General features: G+C 40.1%; 1 protein-coding gene across 1 annotated transcript in view; it reads right to left on the reverse strand.

Annotated features, from left to right (window-relative positions):
- Positions 1-3,410: 3,410 nt before the first annotated feature.
- Positions 3,411-23,839, reverse strand: part of LOC139751129 (uncharacterized) — a 248,865-nt gene continuing 228,436 nt past the window's right edge. The window contains exon 10 of the mRNA XM_071666228.1: positions 3,411-8,481. Coding sequence (XP_071522329.1) covers positions 8,369-8,481 — 113 coding nt within the window. The 3' untranslated portion in view covers positions 3,411-8,368. The remainder of the gene's footprint in view (positions 8,482-23,839) is intronic.

The raw sequence follows: 23,839 nt of genomic DNA on the forward strand, positions 1-23,839 counted from the left end.
GCGCTGTAAATGATCATTCTCTTTTTTGTATCAAGTGTTTCTTTTAATGTAAATAGTTTTTATCCATGTGTATAATTTCATTCTCTAACTCTGGAGTGGTGTTGTCTGTGTTGCACAACAATATCTAAAACAGACCCAGACAGAATAAGCACATCATTAAAGTTGAATTCATGCTAAGAGATAACGCACAAAATTTCTCCCCACAAAACTTTCCTCTTCATTACAAATTTCTCACATTCATGGACAATCCATAAATTAGACACACAAGTCAGACATAAAACAACAACTGTAATTAAGAAGTTTTATTGTTATGTACATGATAATATATGCCAAGACCTTTTGGCATTATTTCTAATATTTTTGGAATCCACACTTGGCAGCCACAATGGCCATTGTTTTGATGATATGGGAAGATGGCAACACTGGCCTGGAAGCCTAATACTGAGTCAGTGCCGTGCCATGCCACCTCCTCCTGATAAAGTCTGTCAAAGACACTCAAGAAGAGTAAATACAGTAACGCCAAAAATTGTACACAAGGAACAATAAATATTTCAAATAAAAGTCAATCAAGCTATCATAAAAGCTCTAAACTGTTGCTCAATCCTCATTGACGAACTTAAAAGGGACATGTTGGGTAGGGAATAAACAGTCCTTGCCACACACTGGACACAAGACTCCTACAAGTATGCACCTTTTAAATCAATATGAAAGTCTATTCATATATATATATATATATATATATATATATATATATATATATATATATATATATATATATATATGACTGGAAAAAAAAATGGGAAGTAGAAATAAAACCCAATATTTCAGAATAGCACTTATGTCACTTCACATCATCTGAACACATGCAAAACACAAACTATTACAGTGTACTTGCTATTATGGTAAGAGTTATCAAGAAATGTGCACATGTTGTTTCTAAACTTAATCACAATAAGGCACATCAGGGAATTTGTTTTAAACTTTTAACAAATTTAACCATTTACCAACACACAGTTGAAGTCAAAAGCCATTGGTCCACTACAGGCTGGTCTCTCTCTATATCTGAATATCAGTCTAAGGAAACTTTCATTCCACTGGCACTACAAGGGACTACTGAAAAGTAATTTAAACCTACTTTTATCTACCACAGTACATTCTTTCCAGAAAGAACTTGCCATACTGCATACTTGCATTAATTTTCCTGTCAATCTGGGATGAACTTAGGAGAGGAAAAAATCAACTTACTAATGGCTGTGGTACTAAATGGGTGTTTAAAAACTCTGAGAAAATTAAAAAGAGTATTGCTACATTTGAAGATGTAAAAAAACAAAAAAAAAAACAGGCAAATTAAAGCAATGAACTAGTGCAATGCAAAAGAAATACATCCAAAAAAAAAAATCCAATTACCTAAATATTTTTGAAAGAGAATGTACATTTGAGGGATCTTTTGTGTAAAGTTCCTAAAAAATATATATATATATATATATATATATATATATATATATATATATATATATATATATATATATATATATATATTTTTTTTTTTTGCTTTGTCGCTGTCTCCCGCGTTTGCGAGGTAGCGCAAGGAAACAGACGAAAGAAATCGCCCAACCCACCCCCATACACATGCCTTGATTCAATCCACTGACAGCACGTCAACCCCAGTATACCACATCGCTCCAATTCACTCCATTCTTTGCCCTCCTTTCACCCTCCTGCATGTTCAGGCCCCAATCACTCAAAATCTTTTTCACTCCATCTTTCCACCACCAATTTGGTTTCCCTCTTCTCCTCGTTCCCTCCACCTCCGACACATATATCCTCTTGGTCAATCTTTCCTCACTCATTCTCTCCATGTGCCCAAACCATTTCAAAACACCCTCTTCTGCTCTCTCAACCACGCTCTTTTTATTTCCACACATCTCTCTTACCCTTACGTTACTTACTCAATCAAACCACCTCACACCACACATTGTCCTCAAACATCTCATATCCAGCACATCCATCCTCCTGCGCATAACTCTATCCATAGCCCACGCCTCGCAACCATACAACATTGTTGGAACCACTATTCCTTCAAACATACCCATTTTTGCTTTCCGAGATAATGTTCTCAACTTCCACACATTCTTCAAGGCTCCCAGAATTTTCGCCCCCTCCCCCACCCTATGATCCACTTCCGCTTCCATGGTTCCATCCACTGCCAGATCCACTCGCAGATATCTAAAACTCTTTACTTCTCCAGTTTTTCTCCATTCAAACTTACCTCCCAATTGACTTGACCCTCAACCCTACTGTACCTAATAACCTTGCTCTTATTCACATTTACTCTTAACTTTCTTCTTTCACACACTTTTTTTTCTTTCAAACTATTCGCCATTTCCCGCATTAGCAAGGTAGCGTTAAGAACAGAGGACTGGGCCTCTGAGGGAATATCCTCACCTGGCCCCCTTCTCTGTTCCTTCTTTTGGAAAAATGAAAAAAAAAAAAAAAAAAAAAAAAAAGAGGGGAGGATTTCCAGCCCCCCGCTCCCTCCCCTTTTAGTCACCTTCTGCGACACACAGGGAATACGTGGGAAGTATTCTTTCTCCCCTATCCCCTATACACCCCTCCTGGCCCTCTACAGTATGTCCTACCACAGCCCCTAGCCTTAATTTCTTACAGCAATCAAATATGCTTACACAACAACTGTAGCAAGTACAACATTAACAAAAATATGTGGTAATTATAATAAGGATGAGAATATAAAACAAAACTATTTCACATAACTTTGGTGTAAGACAAGTCTCTTTGGCAGTACATGAAAGGAACTGAATAAAAGTGCAAAAGCTCACACTAACTTGGGATGCTTCAAGTTCCCATGAAATACTATGGCAGTACTAACAGGCCAATGAACCTTGCATATTCATGCTCCTGACCATCTACAATTGGCACCATTCTTAAGAGCACCTATGAAATATACATTGCCATCAAAAGCTATCAATCTAAACTGTGTGTTACTGTCCAGTTGAAGTGAAGTGACCACAAACTGCAACATGGTGCATGTTATGGATTTTGACTCTTCAGTCCTATGACATGCCCATGACCACAAAAAAAGCTTTAATCACACTAACACCACTTTGCTCATAATTGGCAAGCTGCTTGTGAGTACTTGCCTAGCATGAGCTACTTGATGTTGAGTCAGTGGGTATGCTAAAGTACAAGTGGGAGTAGATTCTGCTTGTGCTACTATAGAAATGGCAGCCATGAGGCTAGCTACTGTCCCCGTTCAATCTGACCCCGGTATGGTGGTTTATTTCCTGAAGGTATCAAAAACTGATCTCTTGGGAGTTGACCCTGATTTGGAAGTTTATAGTTTGAACTAAGGGGACTACCTGCCAGTCCCATATGACCTGACCCTGGATTAGGCTGTTTCATAGTCTCGACTATGGAGTCTACCTGCCGGTTCATTATATGAATGAGGTAATTTTAAGATCTCAGTTGAAAGGAATACATGTTAGTCACATTGACTTAACGTGACCCTGGAATGATAGTTTACAACTCTCAAATGAGAGGATCACATGACATGGCCCTAGCTTGGTAGTTTCATGGTTGTAATTGAGGGAGCTACCCATCAATCTCAAAAGACCTGATCCTGGCCTGATAGTTTTGTCTCAACTGAGGGGACTACCTGCCAGTCTCATGACTTGACCCTTTGTTTGGTAGTTTCAAGGTCTGAACTGAGAGGACCACATTTTGCTCTCAAGTGATTTGACATTTCTTGTTTCAAGATGTGAACTTGGAAACCAGCTGCTAGTCCCATATGATCAAACCTTAGCTTGGTGTTTCATGGTCTGAAATGAAGGAATATCTATACAAATACTAAATAACACAAAATAATATTCAGCATCTGAACAGGAATGTCTTCCCAAGTGTCTTACGTATATCAATTTTTTTGTGCTGGCTTTGGCACTGGAATAAAAGACTCCTTTATGTGACTAGACAAGCAAAATAATTTTGCTATCTTACACAAAGTTTAAATTTCCTGTATAAATTCTATAAAAAAAGGTACATATAATTACTGGATAAATATTCATCTGTATTCCTTTACACAAAATTTTAAATACACTTCATTTACTCTATAATACAATAACCAGAATCAACAATAATCATACAAAATAATAAAAGGCACTATCAATGACCAATTTACGTGAATAAAATTTACTGGTGCATATGTAGGTGTGCACATATATATATCTGTGTATATATGTGTATGGGAATATATATAGGAAGATGCATATACATACATGCATGTATATGTTGATGAGTAGGGTTGAGATAACAGGTATTACTAGATTATGTGCAAAATGACAGGCATGCAAAGAAGAGGTTGTTGGATGTGAATGTACTGAAAAGGGCAGCCTGAGGTGTCCTGGTCATTTCTCGGTGGTGGTGAGTTGGAAACTGATTTTAGGAGAAGAGGTAATGACGTGAGAAGAGAGAGGGAAAAAAAGATACCCATGTGTAGAAATACCAAAGGACACTTAATCATGACTGGTAGAATAGTGAAAGATATGAAACAATGGAGTGGGAGAAAAGAGGAGGCTATTTAGGGAAGCAATGCTTACATGTGAAAGTGAGTGTGAGGCATGCAGAGGTAGGATGTGGATGTATAAGGATGTGTAGTAAGTGGTGGTATAAGATGTAAGCTTGCTAGTGAAAAAGAAACATGAGGTATATGAATAGTTTCTGCAGGGAAGGAGTATGAGAAAGTGACAAGAAGCAAAGAGATAGTTATGATAGCTGAAAAAGGTGGCAAAAGAGAGATGAGGTGAGTACTGATAACTTTCAGGGAGGAAAAGAAAATGTTTTGGAATAAAGTGAATTGTGCAGGGAGAACATGAGAATAAATAGTGAAAGACAATGATGGGTTGAGGCAGGGAAGTATCAACAAGTTAAGGACAAGTGAACTGAGTATTCCCAAGGACTACTGAATATGTTAGAAGACAGGGTGGTGTGCAGAATGAGAGCATCCTGGCAAGTTGTATGGTGAAAAAAGGAAGTTAAGAACATCTTGTGTTTGATGAAGTGTGGCAAAGCAACAGGAGTTCATGGGATTGCAGTTGAGTTTCCAAAGAAAGAAGGGGTAAGAGCACTAATGATTGGTATGTCAGGCTCTTCAACATTTGTATGGCTCTGGGTGAGATTCAGGAGAACTGGCAGAATACATGTACTCTTGTATAAAGGAAAGGGGAGAAAAAATGAACACCTGAATCAAAAAGGTGCGAGTTTGTTGAATATTCTTGGTAAGGTGTAAGGAACAGTGGTGGCTAAGAGGGTGATAGCAAGCACAGAACAGCTAAAGGAAGCAGAGCAGATTGGTTTAATGAGGGGTTGAGATGAAGGGATCAGATGTCTGCTTTTGAAGAATCTGCGAGATATACTTAGAGAAAGAGAGTTAATTGCATGTGGCATTTATGGATATGAAGAAAGGCCTAGCAGCTGCTATTAATGTTTGGGTGTATAAACTGAAAGTTACTGTATGCAACGTGAGCCAGGAAAGTAGGGCATGTGTGCAAGTAGGAAGGGGGGAGAGTGAGTGGTTCCTGGCAAAGACTGCCTAGTTTGGTTCAGTAAGAGAATCCATGGGTCTTAGAGCTATGAGCATGAGAGGTAGGGGTGTGGATGGAGGAGTGCTGTGGAGATTGAAAACACAGCTCTCGCAGCAGACCTTAGAGAGAGAATCCAATCAGGGAAAGTGTAAGAAAAGAGAAAGATGAAAGCAAATGAAAAGTAAGGTAATAAGATGCAAAAAAGAGATGAGAGGACAGTGTTTATAAGTTTGAAAGGTGAGGACCTGGGGGAAGTGCACTGCTTTCAGCACCTGGGAGTAGATGTGGCATTGGATGAAACCTTGAGGGCTGAAGTGAGTGTTAAAATGAAGGTAAGGTCCTGGATGCATTAAAGAATGAGTGGAGGAAAAGATCAGTGTCTGTCAGGCCACAGATGCTCAAGGGGTTCAAATTATGACAAGGATGAATGAAGAATAACTGATCAAAAGCATCTATATATCAAAAGTGGAAGAACATAATAGGAGTGGAGGACCAAACAGTAAGTGGAAGGATAGAAGAAGAAAGCTCTGGGATACTGGAGCCTGAACATTCAATCGGCGAGAGGCACCCATGAGACAAAATTAATTGGACTGACATGATATATTGGAGACTGCTATGAACAGGGAAATCCAAGGAAAATGAAGTGCTTACAATAAACTGTGGAATAACATGTGGAGCTTAGCTGCAGATGGTAGGCTGTGGTTTCAGTACATTACATATCATAGCTAAAGAGAGGATGTGTGCAAATAAAGCTGATGTTGGTTTGTTCCTGATGCTACCACTTCATGGTTGGAGAAACATCTGAGTATAAAAAACATGCACAAGCGTTCTTTCTGTCTCTGTTTAAGTGCATGTACAAAAGGGTTTTGAATCTGAGCCATTTCTTATGAGTAACCTATTGGCCAAATGGGAGCCGAGTATGACATATAAAGAACAGCTGTCTTTTAACTTGTTTTCCTGATTGAATATTACTTATCTATGCTTTGCTCCACAGCATGGATGAAACACATTTTCAAGAATATTGACCAAACTCCATGCACATCAACAATGAATGCACTGTTCAATGTCTATGTGGTATACTTGATGGAGCACATGCTTCTAGTCTGCTTCAAATCCTCCTGGTTGTACATGATATGACAGTCTCTACCATGATGAAGGATGGTTCATGGCAGATTCTCTTTCAAACATGGTTGACCTTGATGTTACAAATGACTTACATGAAGCTAGATTAACAAAGTGGACTTCACCCCACAGTGTAGTGCACAGATGAAGCTACATCACATCGGAATATGTTTTCTGGGGCTCATCACATCACTTTACATGTCTTGTTACATGTCTTTCAAGTTCAATGTGAAGTATTGAAGAAACAAACATGGTCAGTGCATGGGGGAAGTAATGGTGGTTTATACAAAATTGTGGTGGTGTGCAGAAACAATAATGGTGTGTTCTGGTGAACGTGGTGGTGTGTTGGACACAGTGTGGAGAGGACTTGTTTGCATGGAAAATGGCATTATCTGAAGGATGCGATCATGTATACGGATAGTGGTAATGTGTGGAGAGAATAGCAATTTGTTATCAGGGGTAATATGTAAAAGGGGACAATTATTTGTGGTGGATGGTAGTGGTGTGTTTTTGCTGTGGAACAAGAAAGCACCAAAAATAAATAACTTTTTCAGTTATCAAATTTTTCCAAATTTTTGATTTTTTCAATATTTTGAAGGAACACTTTACAGGCCAGCCAATGGGGCCACTTAAATCCAAAGGTTCATTTTCTGAGGACGGACCTACCATAGGACAAACTGATCATTTTTCTCCTTAATTTTTAAAGGTTCCAAGTTTATAAGAAAATTTACAGGATCTATATATAATGTAAATACAAAAAGCCTTTCTCCAGATGGTTCTAGTGGAGTGCAATGGGGAGGGCACCTTATAATGTGAGTAAGAGGAGTGGTGCTCTCCCTCCCTAGTCATTGCCACACAACAGTGAGAGAGGCATCCTGAATGCAGGCTTTAAAATAAACCTGCTTCACAAACATGATTCAGTTGTACCAACTTTTTCACCGAGCACCAAATTCATCTCATCTACTGCCTTCACAAGTCATGAAGGTAACACAGCATGACACAAAACACCCTCTTGCAGGCAATGAGGGAGACTGTCATTACATTCAATGATTCACTTGCAACATCAATCTCCAGCACAACCAACTTTTCTATGACCTCAGCTATGATTTAGTATCATGCAAAAACGGAAATCACAGGATTAATTTTAAGTAAAAATTACAATCTCTCAGAATGGTGAGGAAGATGTACCCATGAAATGTATGCTACAACTTCATCCTTGCTCATGTCTGCTAACTGACACATCAATGAGGCCTCATTCACTAACCAACACTTTCAAAAACTAAGAGTCAAAACAAACAATAAGTCAATCATTTGAAACAGAACTCTACACCAACTAATTTATATCCAAATTAATCTATGGAATAGGTTCCAAGAAAACACAACCATAGCATTATGAAAGACCTGATTTCACATTTTGATAAGTGAGATGTTATTCTGAAATCAATCCGTGCAAGATTATGAATATGTAGTGTCAGGATGTGGCAGCACCAGGCTGCACGCACACCAAGCTGCATATACACCCAACCACTCTTAACTAACATGGTGCTATACAAATAAGTGGTTGTACAAGCACCAGGCTGTACAAGTACTAAGCTGTATAAACACCAGGCTATACAAGAATCAGGCTGTAGCAGACATCACCAAGAAGTTCACTAGAGGTTAGTAGAGTCTGGGGCAACCTCTTCTTCAACGGGTGTGGAGGTGCTGGGGTCCTGAGTTGGAGGCCATGAAAACTTTCCTGTTCCACCACTTTTCACACTTGTTCCTGAAAGAGATGTATACTGTCAAAACATTCATTAAAGAGAATATGGGATGTTAAATAAGTCCTGCCCTCATTAGAGATCAACATCAAGAGTCATTCTGTGCATTTTCTTTCTTTTTTGGTCTCTCCACAAGGTCTTCAATTCATGAATAAGTACACAAACAATAAAACAACAAAATTGTTTTTCATGAACTAAGACCTAACCATTTTTGTTTAAGAAAACCACGATATATACTAGACTGGCCAATCCTCAGCACGCAAAAAGAAACATAACTTTTTTCATTTATGTGATTAGTTGCACAAAACTAGTGAGTACTCATTCTTTCTCATAAATCAAGGGTCACACATTCCTACTTGGGAAAAATGTGTTATTTGCTGGAGCAGCCAATTCTAAGTACAGACAGTGGGGGCACAACAGAAGGCATTACAAGGATTGACTCCCAAGAAATAGCATGCGACAGTTCACCAGACTTCCAGGCAGCTCCAATGACTCATCCTTTGCTTGGGTTGCCTCCTAAAGCTGGCCAACAGAGTCTGCAATATGCAAAAAAAATTTCTGTTTATGGTGGGAAATTATGTGTGCAAACTGACACCAAGAGTAACCTGCTATGATGAGCATTAACTGACATCCATAACACTGAAAGGGATAATGTACAAGAAGATTTAAATTATTTACATCTGAATCAAATACATGATATGTAAAATACAGACCATGTATTCTATAAAGGCAGCTACACCTTTGTAAAATCTAGATCTCCAAGATTGAAGAACAAATTCTCTATCACAGGCACAAGAGAAAGCACTCTCTTGGGGGAGGGTTAAAGACTTTCACTTCCCACTATATGATGCATATCCATGAGGATTCCCCCTTTTTGACCACCACAAAATATGAAAAGTCAGATGATGTTCTTTCATGGGAACTAACTGCCAAAGAGCAAACTGCCAAGGCCTATGACATCATGGAAGGGAGATGATGTAGTAACCACATTCAACAAACAGGACAGATTAATTAAGTGGAAGGGAAAAAAGATAGCATGTCAAAGGAGCCTTCTCAAAATGGATTGAAGTTAACAGCAAAGTTCCACAGGGTTCTGTTATGGGATCACTACTCTTCTTGTTATACGTAAATGACTTGCCTGGAGGCATGGACTCCAACCTGTATATGTTTGCACACAATGCAAAGTTGATCAGGGAAGTGAAAAGAGTGAAGGATTTCAACGCTTTACAAGGGGACCTTCACAAACTCCAAAGTTGGTATGATACATGACTGATGAAGTTCAACCCAAGGGAATGTATAGTAATGAGGATGGGTCACAGTGGAAGAAGGCCTCAATATAGATATCATCTAGAAAGTAATAAGCTGGATCCAGGAATCTGTGCATGAGAAAGAATTGGAGTTGAAGCTATCCCTAACCAGTCACTAAAGTCCCATCTTAGGGGAAGAGTTGAGGTAACCAACTGTCTGTTAGTAAAGAAGAGAATATAACTCAAGTTCATGGATAAGGAATTATTCAGTCAGCTGTTCATATCATACATAAGGCCAAAACTAGAATAAGTTACTCAAGTGTAGGCTCTGCAGCCAAAGACACAAAGAAACAATAGAAAAGGTTCAGAGGAGAGTAACAAAGATCCATATCTCTGTTACTGGTTCCCCTTGGGAACACACATCAATGAAGTGGTCAAGGTAAAAGAGTCTCCAGCTATTCCCGTCCTAACATACTTCCCTTACATACACCATTCCATGCATTCTTTCCCCATTTCTCTCCCTCTAGTACTTCTCACATATAGGCACTGCAGAAGCACATACAGCCAATAGAAAAGGTCTAGAGGAGAGCACCAAAGATCTATATCTTTGATGTCCATTCCCTACAGGAACCCCCATCAAGATGCTAATCATGTTAAAGGGACTCCAATTGTCACTGTCCTTACATGCCTCCCTTACAAACACCATTACATGCATTCTTACCCCATCTCTCTCCTTCTAGTACTCTTTCACTCTATTTTCCTGTGGCAATGATGGACTTCCTCTCACACTAACCCCATTAATCATATTATACACTATCCATGTAAATTCTTTCCACATGCCCAAATCACCTCAGAGTGTTAAGTTTCATAAACTATAACATTCCACAATTCATTCCCTGCTACACCAAATCTCTCATACATCCCCTCATTACTTTTTTCATTCCATCTAGTCATACCACATGCTCCTATGAAATAACTCACTTCCACAGCCTGAATTCTTGACCCCTGTGACTCACTCTATGTTTATGTTTCAGCTGCACAGGTCAGGGCCAAACGTACTATGTTGTTCCTTAATCCTTTCTTCACTTACATACTTCTACTCTTCATTCTCCTGTTAAGGGACCTAATGATTCTTCTACCCTTTACAACTCTCTCCCTTATTTCTCCTTCCATTCACCAAACTTCCTCAAGATAGCTCCAATATTCTTACATTTTGTCAGCTCATCCATTCTTTCTAACTACATATCTATGACACAGTGTACTATACTTTCTTCTCTCACTCTACAGGGTTTTGCAACATCTATTCTTTCACTTTATTTTCTATTTCCTTTCAAACACCTTTACTTCACTTTTACTCACAACTACCTTCAATTGCCTATGCTTACACACATTTCAATCGCCTATGCTTACACGTTTCACTCAACAAAGATGGTATTTATCTATATTTATTTATTTTATTTATTTTGCTTTGTCGCTGTCTCCCGCGTTAGCGAGGTAGCGCAAGGAAACAGACGAAAGAATGGCCCAACCCGCCCACATACACATGTATATACATACACGTCCACACACGCAAATATACATACCTATACATCTCAATGTATACATATATATACACACACAGACATATACATATATACACATGTACATAATTCATTCTGTCTGCCTTTATTTGTTCCCATCGCCACCTCGCCACACATAGAATAACATCCCCCTCCCCCCTCATGTGTGCGAGGTAGCACTAGGAAAAGACACCAAAGGCCCCATTCGTTCACACTCAGTCTCTAGCTGTCATGTAATAATGCACCGAAACCACAGCTCCCTTTCCACATCCAGGCCCCATACAACTTTCCATGGTTTACCCCAGACGCTTCACATACCCTGATTCAATCCAATGACAGCATGTCAACCCCGGTATACCACATCGTTCCAATTCACTCTGTTCCTTGCCCGCCTTTCACCCTCCTGCTTGTTCAGGCCCCGATCACTCAAAATCTTTTTCACTCCATCTTTCCACCTCCAATTTGGTCTCCCACTTCTCCTCGTTCCCTCCACCTCCGACACATATATCCTCTTGGTCAATCTTTCCTCACTCATTCTCTCCATGAGACCAAACCATTTCAAAACACCCTCTTCTGCTCTCTCAACCACACTCTTTATTTCCACACATCTCTCTTACCCTTACATTACATACTCGATCAAACCACCTCACACCACATATTGTCCTCAAACATCTCATTTCCAGCAAATCCACCCTCCTGCGCACAACTCTATCCATAGCCCACGCCTCGCAACCATACAATATTGTTGGAACCACTATTCCTTCAAACATACCCATTTTTGCTTTCCGAGATAATGTTTTCGACTTCCAAACATTCTTCAAGGCTCCCAGAATTTTCGCCCCCTCCCCCACCCTATGATTCACTTCCGCTTCCATGGTTCCATCCGCTGCCAGATCCACTCCCAGATATCTAAAACACTTTACTTCCTCCAGTTTACTTACCTCCCAATTGACTTGACCCTCAACCCTACTGTACCTAATAACCTTCCTCTTATTCACATTTACTCTTAACTTTCTTCTTTCACACACTTTACCAAACTCAGTCACCAGCTTCTGCAGTTTCTTACATGAATTAGCCACCAGCGCTGTATCATCAGCGAACAACAACTGACTCACTTCCCAAGCTCTCTCATCCCCAACAGACTGCATACTTGCCCCTCTTTCCAAAACTCTTGCATTCACCTCCCTAACAACCCCATCCATAAACAAACTAAACAACCATGGAGACATCACACACCCCTGCCGCAAACCCACATTCACTGAGAACCAATCACTTTCCTCTCTTTCTACACGTACACATGCCTTACATCCTCGATAAAAACTTTTCACTGCTTCTAACAACTTGCTTCCCACACCATATATTCTTAATACCTTCCACAGAGCATCTCTATCAACTCTATCATATGCCTTCTCCAGATCCATAAATGCTACATACAAATCCATTTGTTTTTCTAAGTATTTCTCACATACATTCTTCAAAGCAAACACCTGATCCACACATCCTCTACCACTTCTGAAACCACACTGCTCTTCCCGAATCTGATGCTCTGTACATGCATTCACCCTCTCAATCAATATCCTCCCATATAATTTACCAGGAATACTCAAGAAACTTATACCTCTGTAATTTGAGCACTCACTCTTATCCCCTTTGCCTTGGTACAATGGCACTATGCAAGCATTCCGGCAATCCTCAGGCACCTCACCATGAATCATACATACATTAAATAACCTTACCAACCAGTCAACAATACAGTCACTCCCTTTTTTAATAAATTCCACAGCAATACCATCCAAACCTGCTGCCTTGCCGGCTTTCATCTTCCGTAAAGCTTTTACTACCTCTGCTCTATTTACCAAATCATTTTCCCTAACCCTCTCACTTTGCACACCACCTCGACCAAAACACCCTATACCTGCCACTCTATCATCAAACACATTCAACAAACCTTCAAAATACTCACTCCATCTCCTTCTCACATCACCACTACTTGTTATCACCTCCCCATTAGCCCCCTTCACTGAAGTTCCCATTTGCTCCCTTGTCTTACGCACTTTATTTACCTCCTTCCAAAACATATTTTTATTTTCCCTGAAATTTAATGATACTCTCTCACCCCAACTCTCATTTGCCCTCTTTTTCACCTCTTGCACCTTTCTCTTGACCTCCTGCTTCTTTCTTTTATAACTCTCCCACTCATTTGCATTTTTTCCCTGCAAAAATCGTCCAAATGCCTCTCTCTTCTCTTTCACTAATAATCTTACTTATTCATCCCACCACTCACTACCTTTTCTAATTAACCCACCTCCCACGCTTCTCATGCCACAAGCATCTTTTGCGCAAGCCATCACCGCTTCCCTAAATACATCCCATTCCTCCCCAACTCCCCTTACCTCCTTTGTTCTCACCTTTTTCCATTCTGTACTCAGTATCTCCTGGTACTTCCTCACACAAGTCTCCTTCCCAAGCTAACTTACTTTCACCACTCTCTTCACTCCAACATTCTCTCTTCTTTTCTGAAAACCCCCACAAATCTTCACCTTCGCTTCCACAAGATAATGATCAGACATCCCTTCAGTTGCACCTCTCAGCACATTAACATCCAAAAGTCTCTCTTTCGTGCGTCTATCAATTAAGACGTAATCCAATAACGCTCTCTGGCCATCTCTCCTACTTACATACATATACTTATGTATATCTCGCTTTTTAAACCAGGTATTCCCAATCACCAGTCCTTTTTCAGCACATAATGATGGTAAAGATGGTACCAGAGTTATTTAAGCTCAGTTACAGGAAATGGCTCCAGGCTTTAAATTTGCCTACCTTGAAAGACAGAAGTGTGACAGGTGATCTGATTACAACCTTTAAGTTCAACAACAGACTGATGATGTACACTGTGAACGAAAAACCAGAGTACATAACAGAGGAAAATAATCAAGAGTTTCCCTAAAAAAAGATTAGGAAGTATTTTCATAAAAATTGTAAATGAATGGGATAAATGAATAAAGCCATGGTTTATGCAGAGAGCAAAAAAGAAATTTAAGAGGCATCATGATAAGAAAATTCAAAAGATGAGGCCAAGGAGTATAAAGTCCCTCCCTGTACAATACAAACAGGTAACTACGAAAAGATACTTACTCACCACTGGAGTCTGTGCCTTAGCTTCCTACTGTCATAGGTGAAAGAAAATATTATTAAAGAAGATATACTGTAGTGAGTTTTTCATCATTCACAACCCTACATTTCTTAACTAAAGACATAACCATATGAAAGAGCATAACCATATGAAATAGAAATGGAAAGGAAAAAATCAAAAGAGAAACTCAGGAGAGGATCTATCTTTCATAAAAAACAACAATATCTAAATTCAAAACATCAACATACCAGTGGGTCCTACGGAGGCCGTGTGTGACAGTGGAAGCAAAGAAACTCCTGGATTAATGTGGAAGGAGTAGAATGACATATAGATGTTTCAAAGAGGAACTTGGTTCCAATTCTGGACTGTCCTCTACTGAAGGCAGGATACCTGAGCCACAATAGGGAGGTCAATCATGCCTATTTTAGAACTTTTGTGAATGAAGATCTTTATCAAATGACAAAGTTCCTTGCTGATAAAGGCTTGCAAGGGGCCTGGATGAATCTAATGTTAACCCCTAATATCAGCTTCCACATGAAAGAAACTCTTATCACTTTCATTTCTGAGAACAAAGTCCTTAACCTCAATGGGCCTAGAGCTGAAATGTTGCAAATATAAAAAAATGAGAAGATAAAGCTATCAGTCTTAGAAAGTGATTGATTGCCTTTTGAAGTGGATGAGAACAGCAAGGGCATCTCAATTTAAAACAGATAGAACTGTAGCATGTTCCAAAGCAAAATGAGCTCACTAAAAAACAGTACCCAGAGCAAGAGTCTAACAAGGTTGTTCAAACCTTCAATGAGCCTACAGTGGCCCTCCACTCCCTGGAAAACACATGTTTTCTAGCCAGTTTAACTAAACAAAGCCCTCACACAGATCATGTAACATACCATCAAAAGGCCAACTCAAGGGCAATAACATCACTCCTCCAAAATCAAAAATTCTTACACCAACAACATTCTTAACAGTAACAGAAATGTGTCTTTGAGGTACAAAGCCTGCATTTGACTCTGTAAGGTTAAATCCTTGTCTACCGTTAAACAAGGCAAATCAATCTGGTGGCACCAACTGATCCCACATCATACAAAACTCCATTCCAGAACACAGCAATTTATGCAATCAAGAAGAAACCTACCTTCTGGAAAAAGGAACAGACAAAATGAACTGCCAGTACTACTACTGATGTAACCTAAAACTTGATAAGAGAGCTGACATTAATCTAGTTAAAATTCATGGTCCACAATTTTCTAGAAAGAATACTGGGGAAAGTCTTTCCTGTGATCCTTACTTCTTTTTTCTGATAAAACTGGACCTCAGTAAAAAAAAAAAAAAAAGCAAGTCCCTCACTAGTTCTAACACCTCTTTGTTTGCAAAGGATAAAAAACTGACTTGTAAGAACTGGAGTTTACTGTAATCTAATACTTTTTTGAGAAAGAATGAACACAGTGAGCCACTCTGATGTATCGTCAGTGGTCCTGAAGCTTTGGACAAGAAAATGAAAAATCACTCCTCACAGAAGCTGCTCATGGATGTATAAGATTATGTATGCCTTACAGAATTCCTAGAAAAACCCCATTAGGCTCACCTACAAAATAGTGGCTTGGGAATAGGGGGTTTAAATAGGTATTCTTGGCTTACGTAACAAGCATCTGCATCGTCTCACAGAAATATAAATTTTTCTTTTTCATTAAGGGCTCCAGTCATGCACAAAAACCTACATCAAGGTCAGGCCTTAATTGAAATATAGAGAGGTTAATGAAACAGAAAAAGAAGAGATAAATGATAGTATTTACGTATTTTGGAGGCTGTGAAAAACTATCTTTTAAAATGTGCCAGGTCATAGTAATTTGGAAAGACACAAGAAGGTAGTTAGTTCCAAAGCTTCAAGGTGTAGGAAAAAAATAGTCATCAAAATGGCCCATCACTGAGCTGCCAATGGCCACACAGTAATCATGTGATGCAACAGCACGCTGAATACTGTGTGGTCTAACTAATGGTGGGGGTACATCAGCAGCCAGCTATCAGGAGCAAAATCCAAAGTAATCCAAATAGAAGGGGGAAAGTGGACCAACACTGTGGCACAGAGCAAGCAGGTAAAGGTTTGAGGTTAGCCTGGGAGAGTTTATATACTGGACTGCTTTTGACTGAACTCTGTCAAGTGAGGATATGGAGCTAAAATCACCAAAGACATGAGAGCAGCACTCCATACAAGGGCAAATCAATGCTCTGTATAAATGGAACAAATGTTTGGAATAAGAGAAATTTCAACAACTAAACAGGACTCCCAGGTTTTAAGAAGCAGACTCAGCTATTTCCACAATGTGGGGTTTCCAGGAAAGAGTTGATGTAACAGTGATATCAAGTATGTTCATTAAGTCAAATGGTGGAATTACAGAACCATCAAAGGAGAGAGGAATTTTCAATAGAGAGATGCATAAAAACAAGGCCTTGGAGGCATTAAACTTCACCAGATTTTGTCTGTCCCACTGAGATATCTTGTCCAAGTCTGAGTTTAGTAGGAAAGTTATGTCGACATGCAGATCAAATGAGAGATGAAGGAACAGAATTGAAGGATGTGGAGGAATGCAGTGCTGTGTCAACAGCGTATGAATGCAGTTGGTTATCTGTGAAAGAAAGGAAATCATTGATAAAAAGGAGAAAAAATGTAGCAGACATGACAGAACCCAAGGGACAACATTGATGATGGAGAAAAGGGTAGAGGCTGCTCTATCGATAACCACTGAAATAGATCGGTCAGAGAGGAAGCTAGCTATGAGAGAGCAAAGTGAAGGAAGGAAAGCCAAAAGAAAGGAGCTCAGAGATGAGACCCTGATGCCACACCCTGTTAAAAGCTTTCCATATGTCAAGGGCAACTACAAAGGTCTCCCCAAAATCTTTCAGGGATGATGACCTGACATTACTAAGAAGGGAAAAAATGTCACTAGTGTGATCTCACCTTATGGAAATCATACTGGTGACTGAGAGAAGAGACTGGGTGATTCAAGATGTCCGAGGATATGGGAGTTGAGGAGGGACTAAAAGACTTTGAAAATGGTAGATGTAAAAGCAAAAGAGCAATAGTTCAAGGGGTCAGAATGGTCACCCTTCTTAGGGATGGGATGTATCAATGCATAACTGTTCACATTCAAACATATCTGACACTATGCCCACTTTCATGAGGTCAATGGTAAAAGGCATTCACATTCCCAATTGCCAGGCCATTCTCCTCCTGTCAATTGTTTTGTTAACCAAACATGCAAAATCTTCCTAAATGGAAGAATAATATGGTCAGGCCTTATTTTATCCAAATATGAAATGTAAATTGTCTACAACTACTTAAACTCTGTACTCTCTAAAAACCATCAAAATTCAAAACCTTGGCTTCTCCCTTCATCATCAACCACTAAATCTTATCAAAAGATACAGGCAAGATAGACTGTCTTCCAGTACGAAAAACTAGCCCAGCACAGTAAGAGAAGCAGATACTTCACCCAAAAAAATGTTAAATTTATTGAAGCAAGTTCTGAGCACCTTCTCAAAAGAACCAAAACAGTCTGATATGTATAAGTAACTGCTGCAGATATTTAAATTTCTCCATTAGTGTCAGTTGAAGAAGGGAACAGGCTGGAAAAATCTGGTGCACCAAATTATCAACTTCAAAATGTGGTTCCTAACATAAATCATTACATTCTGGAAAGATACTTGTGAGGTACCTAAGATGAGTACAAGCTGTCAACTGGCTCAGCTTATCACAGCTGTGGCCCTTATTCTGAATGAAGCTAGCAACCATTTCCTTACTCATCAGAAGGAGGGAGGAGACCAAAGGATGGGCTGGTGGTGTCTGCCCATACCACTGGATTAACAGTTACTAATACTACCAATTTCTCATCATATTGCTTAAGAAGACTTATCTATCTTGCTTTAATGCACTATGCTAAACATAAGGGGCCCCCTCTTTCACTTTAAAAAGCCTCAAAATTCTAAGTCATCCCAAGGATTCAAGAACAACTGATCAAGAATAGTCACTAATACATCAGGCTGCCTTAACTAATGATTCAAATGAGTGTAATGCAAAGAGAAGGTCTTGAAGTAATTGGATTGTCTCTCATAGGGAAAGACAAACGTTTTGAAACCAAGTATCCATATCAACCATCTTAACTGCCTATGAAAAGAGGACTGTGCCTCTCCTAATTTCATGACGAATATGGACAAGCATCAAGGCCTTTTCTTTCATGTGAAAAATTTACTAAAAGAACTAATCTCTAACCCTCTAAACTCATTGTTATCATCACAATCAAAAGTGCATCATCATCATTCGCTGATAAAAACAAAACATGTAAAATATTTATTTTTTCATTTTGCTTTGTTGCTGTCTCCTGCGTTACTGAGGTAGCACAAGGAAACAGATGAAAGAATGGAACAACCCACCCACATACACATGTATATACATACACATCCACACACGCAAATATACATACCTATACATCTCAACGTATACATATATAAACACACACAGATATAATATACACATGTACATAATTCATTTCTAAGTATTTTCTAAGTATTTCTCACATACATTCTTCAAAGCAAACACCTGATCCACACATCCTCTACCACTTCTGAAACCACACTCCTCTTCCCCAATCTGATGCTCTGTACATGCCTTCACCCTCTCAATCAATACCCTCCCATATAATTTACCAGGAATACTCAACAAACTTATACCTCTGTAATTTGAGCACTCACTCTTATCCCCTTTGCCTTTGTACAATGGCACTATGCACGCATTCCGCCAATCCTCAGGCACCTCACCATGAGTCATACATACATTAAATAACCTTACCAACCAGTCAACAATACAGTCACCCCCTTTTTTAATAAATTCCACTGCAATACCATCCAAACCTGCTGCCTTGCCGGCTTTCATCTTCCGCAAAGCTTTCACTACCTCTTCTCTGTTTACCAAATCATTTTCCCTAACCCTCTCACTTTGCACACCACCTCGACCAAAACACCCTATATCTGCCACTCTATCATCAAACACATTCAACAAACCTTCAAAATACTCACTCCATCTCCTTCTCACATCACCACTACTTGTTATCACCTCCCCATTTGCGCCCTTCACTGAAGTTCCCATTTGCTCCCTTGTCTTACGCACTTTATTTACCTCCTTCCAGAACATCTTTTTATTCTCCCTAAAATTTAATGATACTCTCTCACCCCAACTCTCATTTGCCCTTTTTTTCACCTCTTGCACCTTTCTCTTGACCTCCTGTCTCTTTCTTTTATACATCTCCCAAAGCAAATGGATTTGTATGTAGCATTTATGGATCTGGAGAAGGCATATGATAGAGTTGATAGAGATGCTCTGTGGAAGGTATTAAGAATATATGGTGTGGGAGGAAAGTTGTTAGAAGCAGTGAATAGTTTTTATCGAGGATGTAAGGCATGTGTACGTGTAGGAAGAGAGGAAAGTGATTGGTTCTCAGTGAATGTAGGTTTGCGGCAGGGGTGTGTGATGTCTCCATGGTTGTTTAATTTGTTTATGGATGGGGTTGTTAGGGAGGTAAATGCAAGAGTTTTGGAAAGAGGGGCAAGTATGAAGTCTGTTGGGGATGAGAGAGCTTGGGAAGTGAGTCAGTTGTTGTTCGCTGATGATACAGCGCTGGTGGCTGATTCATGTGAGAAACTGCAGAAGCTGGTGACTGAGTTTGGAAAAGTGTGTGGAAGAAGAAAGTTAAGAGTAAATGTGAATAAGAGCAAGGTTATTAGGTACAGTAGGGTTGAGGGTCAAGTCAATTGGGAGGTGAGTTTGAATGGAGAAAAACTGGAGGAAGTGAAGTGTTTTAGATATCTGGGAGTGGATCTGGCAGCGGATGGAACCATGGAAGCGGATGTGGATCATAGGGTGGGGGAGGGGGCGAAAATCCTGGGGGCCTTGAAGAATGTGTGGAAGTCGAGAACATTATCTCGGAAAGCAAAAATGGGTATGTTTGAAGGAATAGTGGTTCCAACAATGTTGTATGGTTGTGAGGTGTGGGCTATGGATAGAGTTGTGCGCAGGAGGATGGATGTGCTGGAAATGAGATGTTTGAGGACAATGTGTGGTGTGAGGTGGTTTGATCGAGTGAGTAACGTAAGGGTAAGAGAGATGTGTGGAAATAAAAAGAGCGTGGTTGAGAGAGCAGAAGAGGGTGTTTTGAAGTGGTTTGGGCACATGGAGAGGATGAGTGAGGAAAGATTGACCAAGAGGATATATGTGTCGGAGGTGGAGGGAACAAGGAGAAGAGGGAGACCAAATTGGAGGTGGAAAGATGGAGTGAAAAAGATTTTGTGTGATCGGGGCCTGAACATGCAGGAGGGTGAAAGGAGGGCAAGGAATAGAGTGAATTGGAGCGATGTGGTATACCGGGGTTGACGTGCTGTCAGTGGATTGAATCAAGGCATGTGAAGCGTCTGGGGTAAACCATGGAAAGCTGTGTAGGTATGTATATTTGCTTGTGTGGACGTATGTATATACATGTGTATGGGGGGGGGGGTTGGGCCATTTCTTTCGTCTGTTTCCTTGCGCTACCTCGCAAACGCGGGAGACAGCGACAAAGTATATAAAAAAAAAAAAAAAAAAAAAAAAAAAAACATAATTCATACTGTCTGCCTTTATTCATTCCCACTGCCACCCATCCACATATGAAATAACAACCCCCTCCCCCCCACATGTGCACGAGGTAGTGCTAGGAAAAGACAACAAAGGCCACATTCGTTCACACTCAGTCTCCAGCTGTCATGTATATTGCACTGAAACCACAGCTCCCTTTTAACATCCAGGCTCCACAGAACTTTCCATGGTTTACTCCAGACGCTTCACATGCCCTGGTTCAATCCACTGACAGCATGTCGACCCCGGTATACCACATCGTTCCAATTCACTCTATTCCTTGCACGCCTTTCACCCTCCTGCCTGTTCAGGCCCTGATCACTCAACATCTTTTTCACTCCATCTTTACACCTCCAATTAGGTCTCCCACTTCTCCTCATTCCTTCCATCTCTGACACATATATCCTCTTGGTCAATCTTTCCTCACTCATTCTTTCCATGTGACCAAACCATTTCAAAACACCCTCTTCTGCTCTCTCAACCATACCCTTTTTATTACCACAAATCTCTCTTACCCTTACATTACTTACTCGATCAAACCACCTCACACCATATACATATTGTCCTCAAACATCTCATTTCCAGCACATCCACCCTCCTCCGCACAACTCTATCCATAGCCTATGCCTCACAACCATAAAACGTTGTTGGAACCACTATTCCTTCAAACATTCCCATTTTTGCTTTCCGAGATAATGTTTTCGACTTCCACACATTCTTCAATGCTTCCAGAACTTTCGCCCCTCCCCCACCCTATGATTCACTTCCACTTCCATGGTTCCATCCGCTGCCAAATCCACTATCAGATATCTAAAACACTTGCCTTCCTCCAGTTTTTCTCCATTCAAACTTACCTCCCAAATTGACTTTTCCCTCAACCCTACTGTACCTGATAACCTTGCTCTTATTCACATTTACTCTAAGCTTTCTTCTTTCACATACTTTACCAAACTCAGTCACCAGCTTCTGCAGTTTCTCACAAGAATCAGCCACCAGCGCTGTATCATCAGCGAACAACAACTGACTCACTTCCCAAGCTCTCTCATCCACAACAGACTGCATAATTGCCCCTCTTTCCAAAACTCTTGCATTCACCTCCCTAACAACCCCATCCATAAACAAATTAAACAACCATGGAGACATCATGCACCCCTGCTGCAAAGCAACATTCGCTGAGAACCAATCACTTTCCTCTCTTCCTACACGTACACAAGCCTTACATCCTCGATACAAACTTTTCACTGCATCTAACAACTTGCCTCCCACACCATATATTCATAATACCTTCCACAGAGCATCTCTATCAACTCTATATCATATGCCTTCTCCAGATCCATAAATGCTACATACTAATCCATTTGCTTTTCTAAGTATTTCTCACATACATTCTTCAAAGCAAACACTTGATCCACACATCCTCTACCACTTCTGAAACCACACTGCTCTTCCCCAATCTGATGCTCTGTACATACCTTCACCCTCTCAATTAATACCCTCCCATATTATTTCCTAGGAATACTCAACAAACTTATACCTCTGTAATTTGAGCACTCACTTTTATCCCCTTTGCCTTTGTACAATGGCACTATGCAAGCATTCTGCCAATCCTCAGGCACCTCACCATGAGTCATATATACATTAAATAACCTTACCAACCAGTCAACAATACAGTCACCCCCTTTTTTAATAAGTTCCACTGCAATACCATCCAAACCCGCTGCCTTGCCAGCTTTCATCTTCCACAAAGCTTTCACTACCTCTTCTCTGCTTACCAAATCATTCTCCCTAACCCTCACTTTCCACACCACCTCGACCAAAACATCCTATATCTGCCACTCTATCATCAAGCACATTCAACAAACCTTCAAAATACTCACTCCATCTTCTCACATCACCTTTACTTGTTATCACCTCCCCATTTGCCCCCTTCACTGAAGTTCCCATCTGTTCCCTTGTCTTACGCACTTTATTTACCTCCTTCCAAAACATATTTTTATTCTCCCGAAAATTTAATGATACTCTCTCACCCCAACTCTCATTTGCCCTCTTTTTCACCTCTTGCACCGTTCTCTTGACCTCCTGCCTCTTTCTTTTATTATCTCCCACTCATTTGCATTATTTCCCTGCAAAAACCATCCCAATGCCTCTCTCTACTCTTTCACTAATAATCTTCTTCATGCCACCACTCACTACCCTTTGTAATCTGCTCACCTCCCATGTTTCTCATGCCACAAGCATCTTTTGCACAAGCCATCACTGCTTCCCTAAATACATCCCATTCCTCCCCCACACCCCTTACCTCCTTTGTTCTCTTTGTTCTCACCTTTTTCCATTCTGTACTCAGTCTCTCCTGGTACTTCCTCACACAAGTCTCCTTCCCAAGCTCACTTACTCTCACTCCTCTCTTCACCCCAACATTCTCTCTTCTTTTCTGAAAACCTCTACAAATCTTCACCTTTGCCTCCACAAGATAATGATCAGACATCCCTCCAGTTGCACCTCTCAGCACATTAACATCCAAAAGTCTCTCTTTCATGTGCCTATCAACTAAAACGTAATCCAATAACGCTCTCTGGCCATTCCTCCTCCTTACATATGTATGTTTATGTATAGCTCTCTTTTTAAACCAGGTATTCCCAATCACCAGTCCTTTTTCAGCACATAAATCTACAAGCTCTTCACCATTTCCATTTACAACACTGAACACCCCATGTACACCAATTATTCCCTCAACTGCCACATTACTCACCTTTGCATTCAAAT

This window comes from Panulirus ornatus, chromosome 11 (genome assembly GCF_036320965.1).
Source record: "Panulirus ornatus isolate Po-2019 chromosome 11, ASM3632096v1, whole genome shotgun sequence".
Lineage (NCBI taxonomy): Eukaryota > Metazoa > Arthropoda > Malacostraca > Decapoda > Palinuridae > Panulirus > Panulirus ornatus.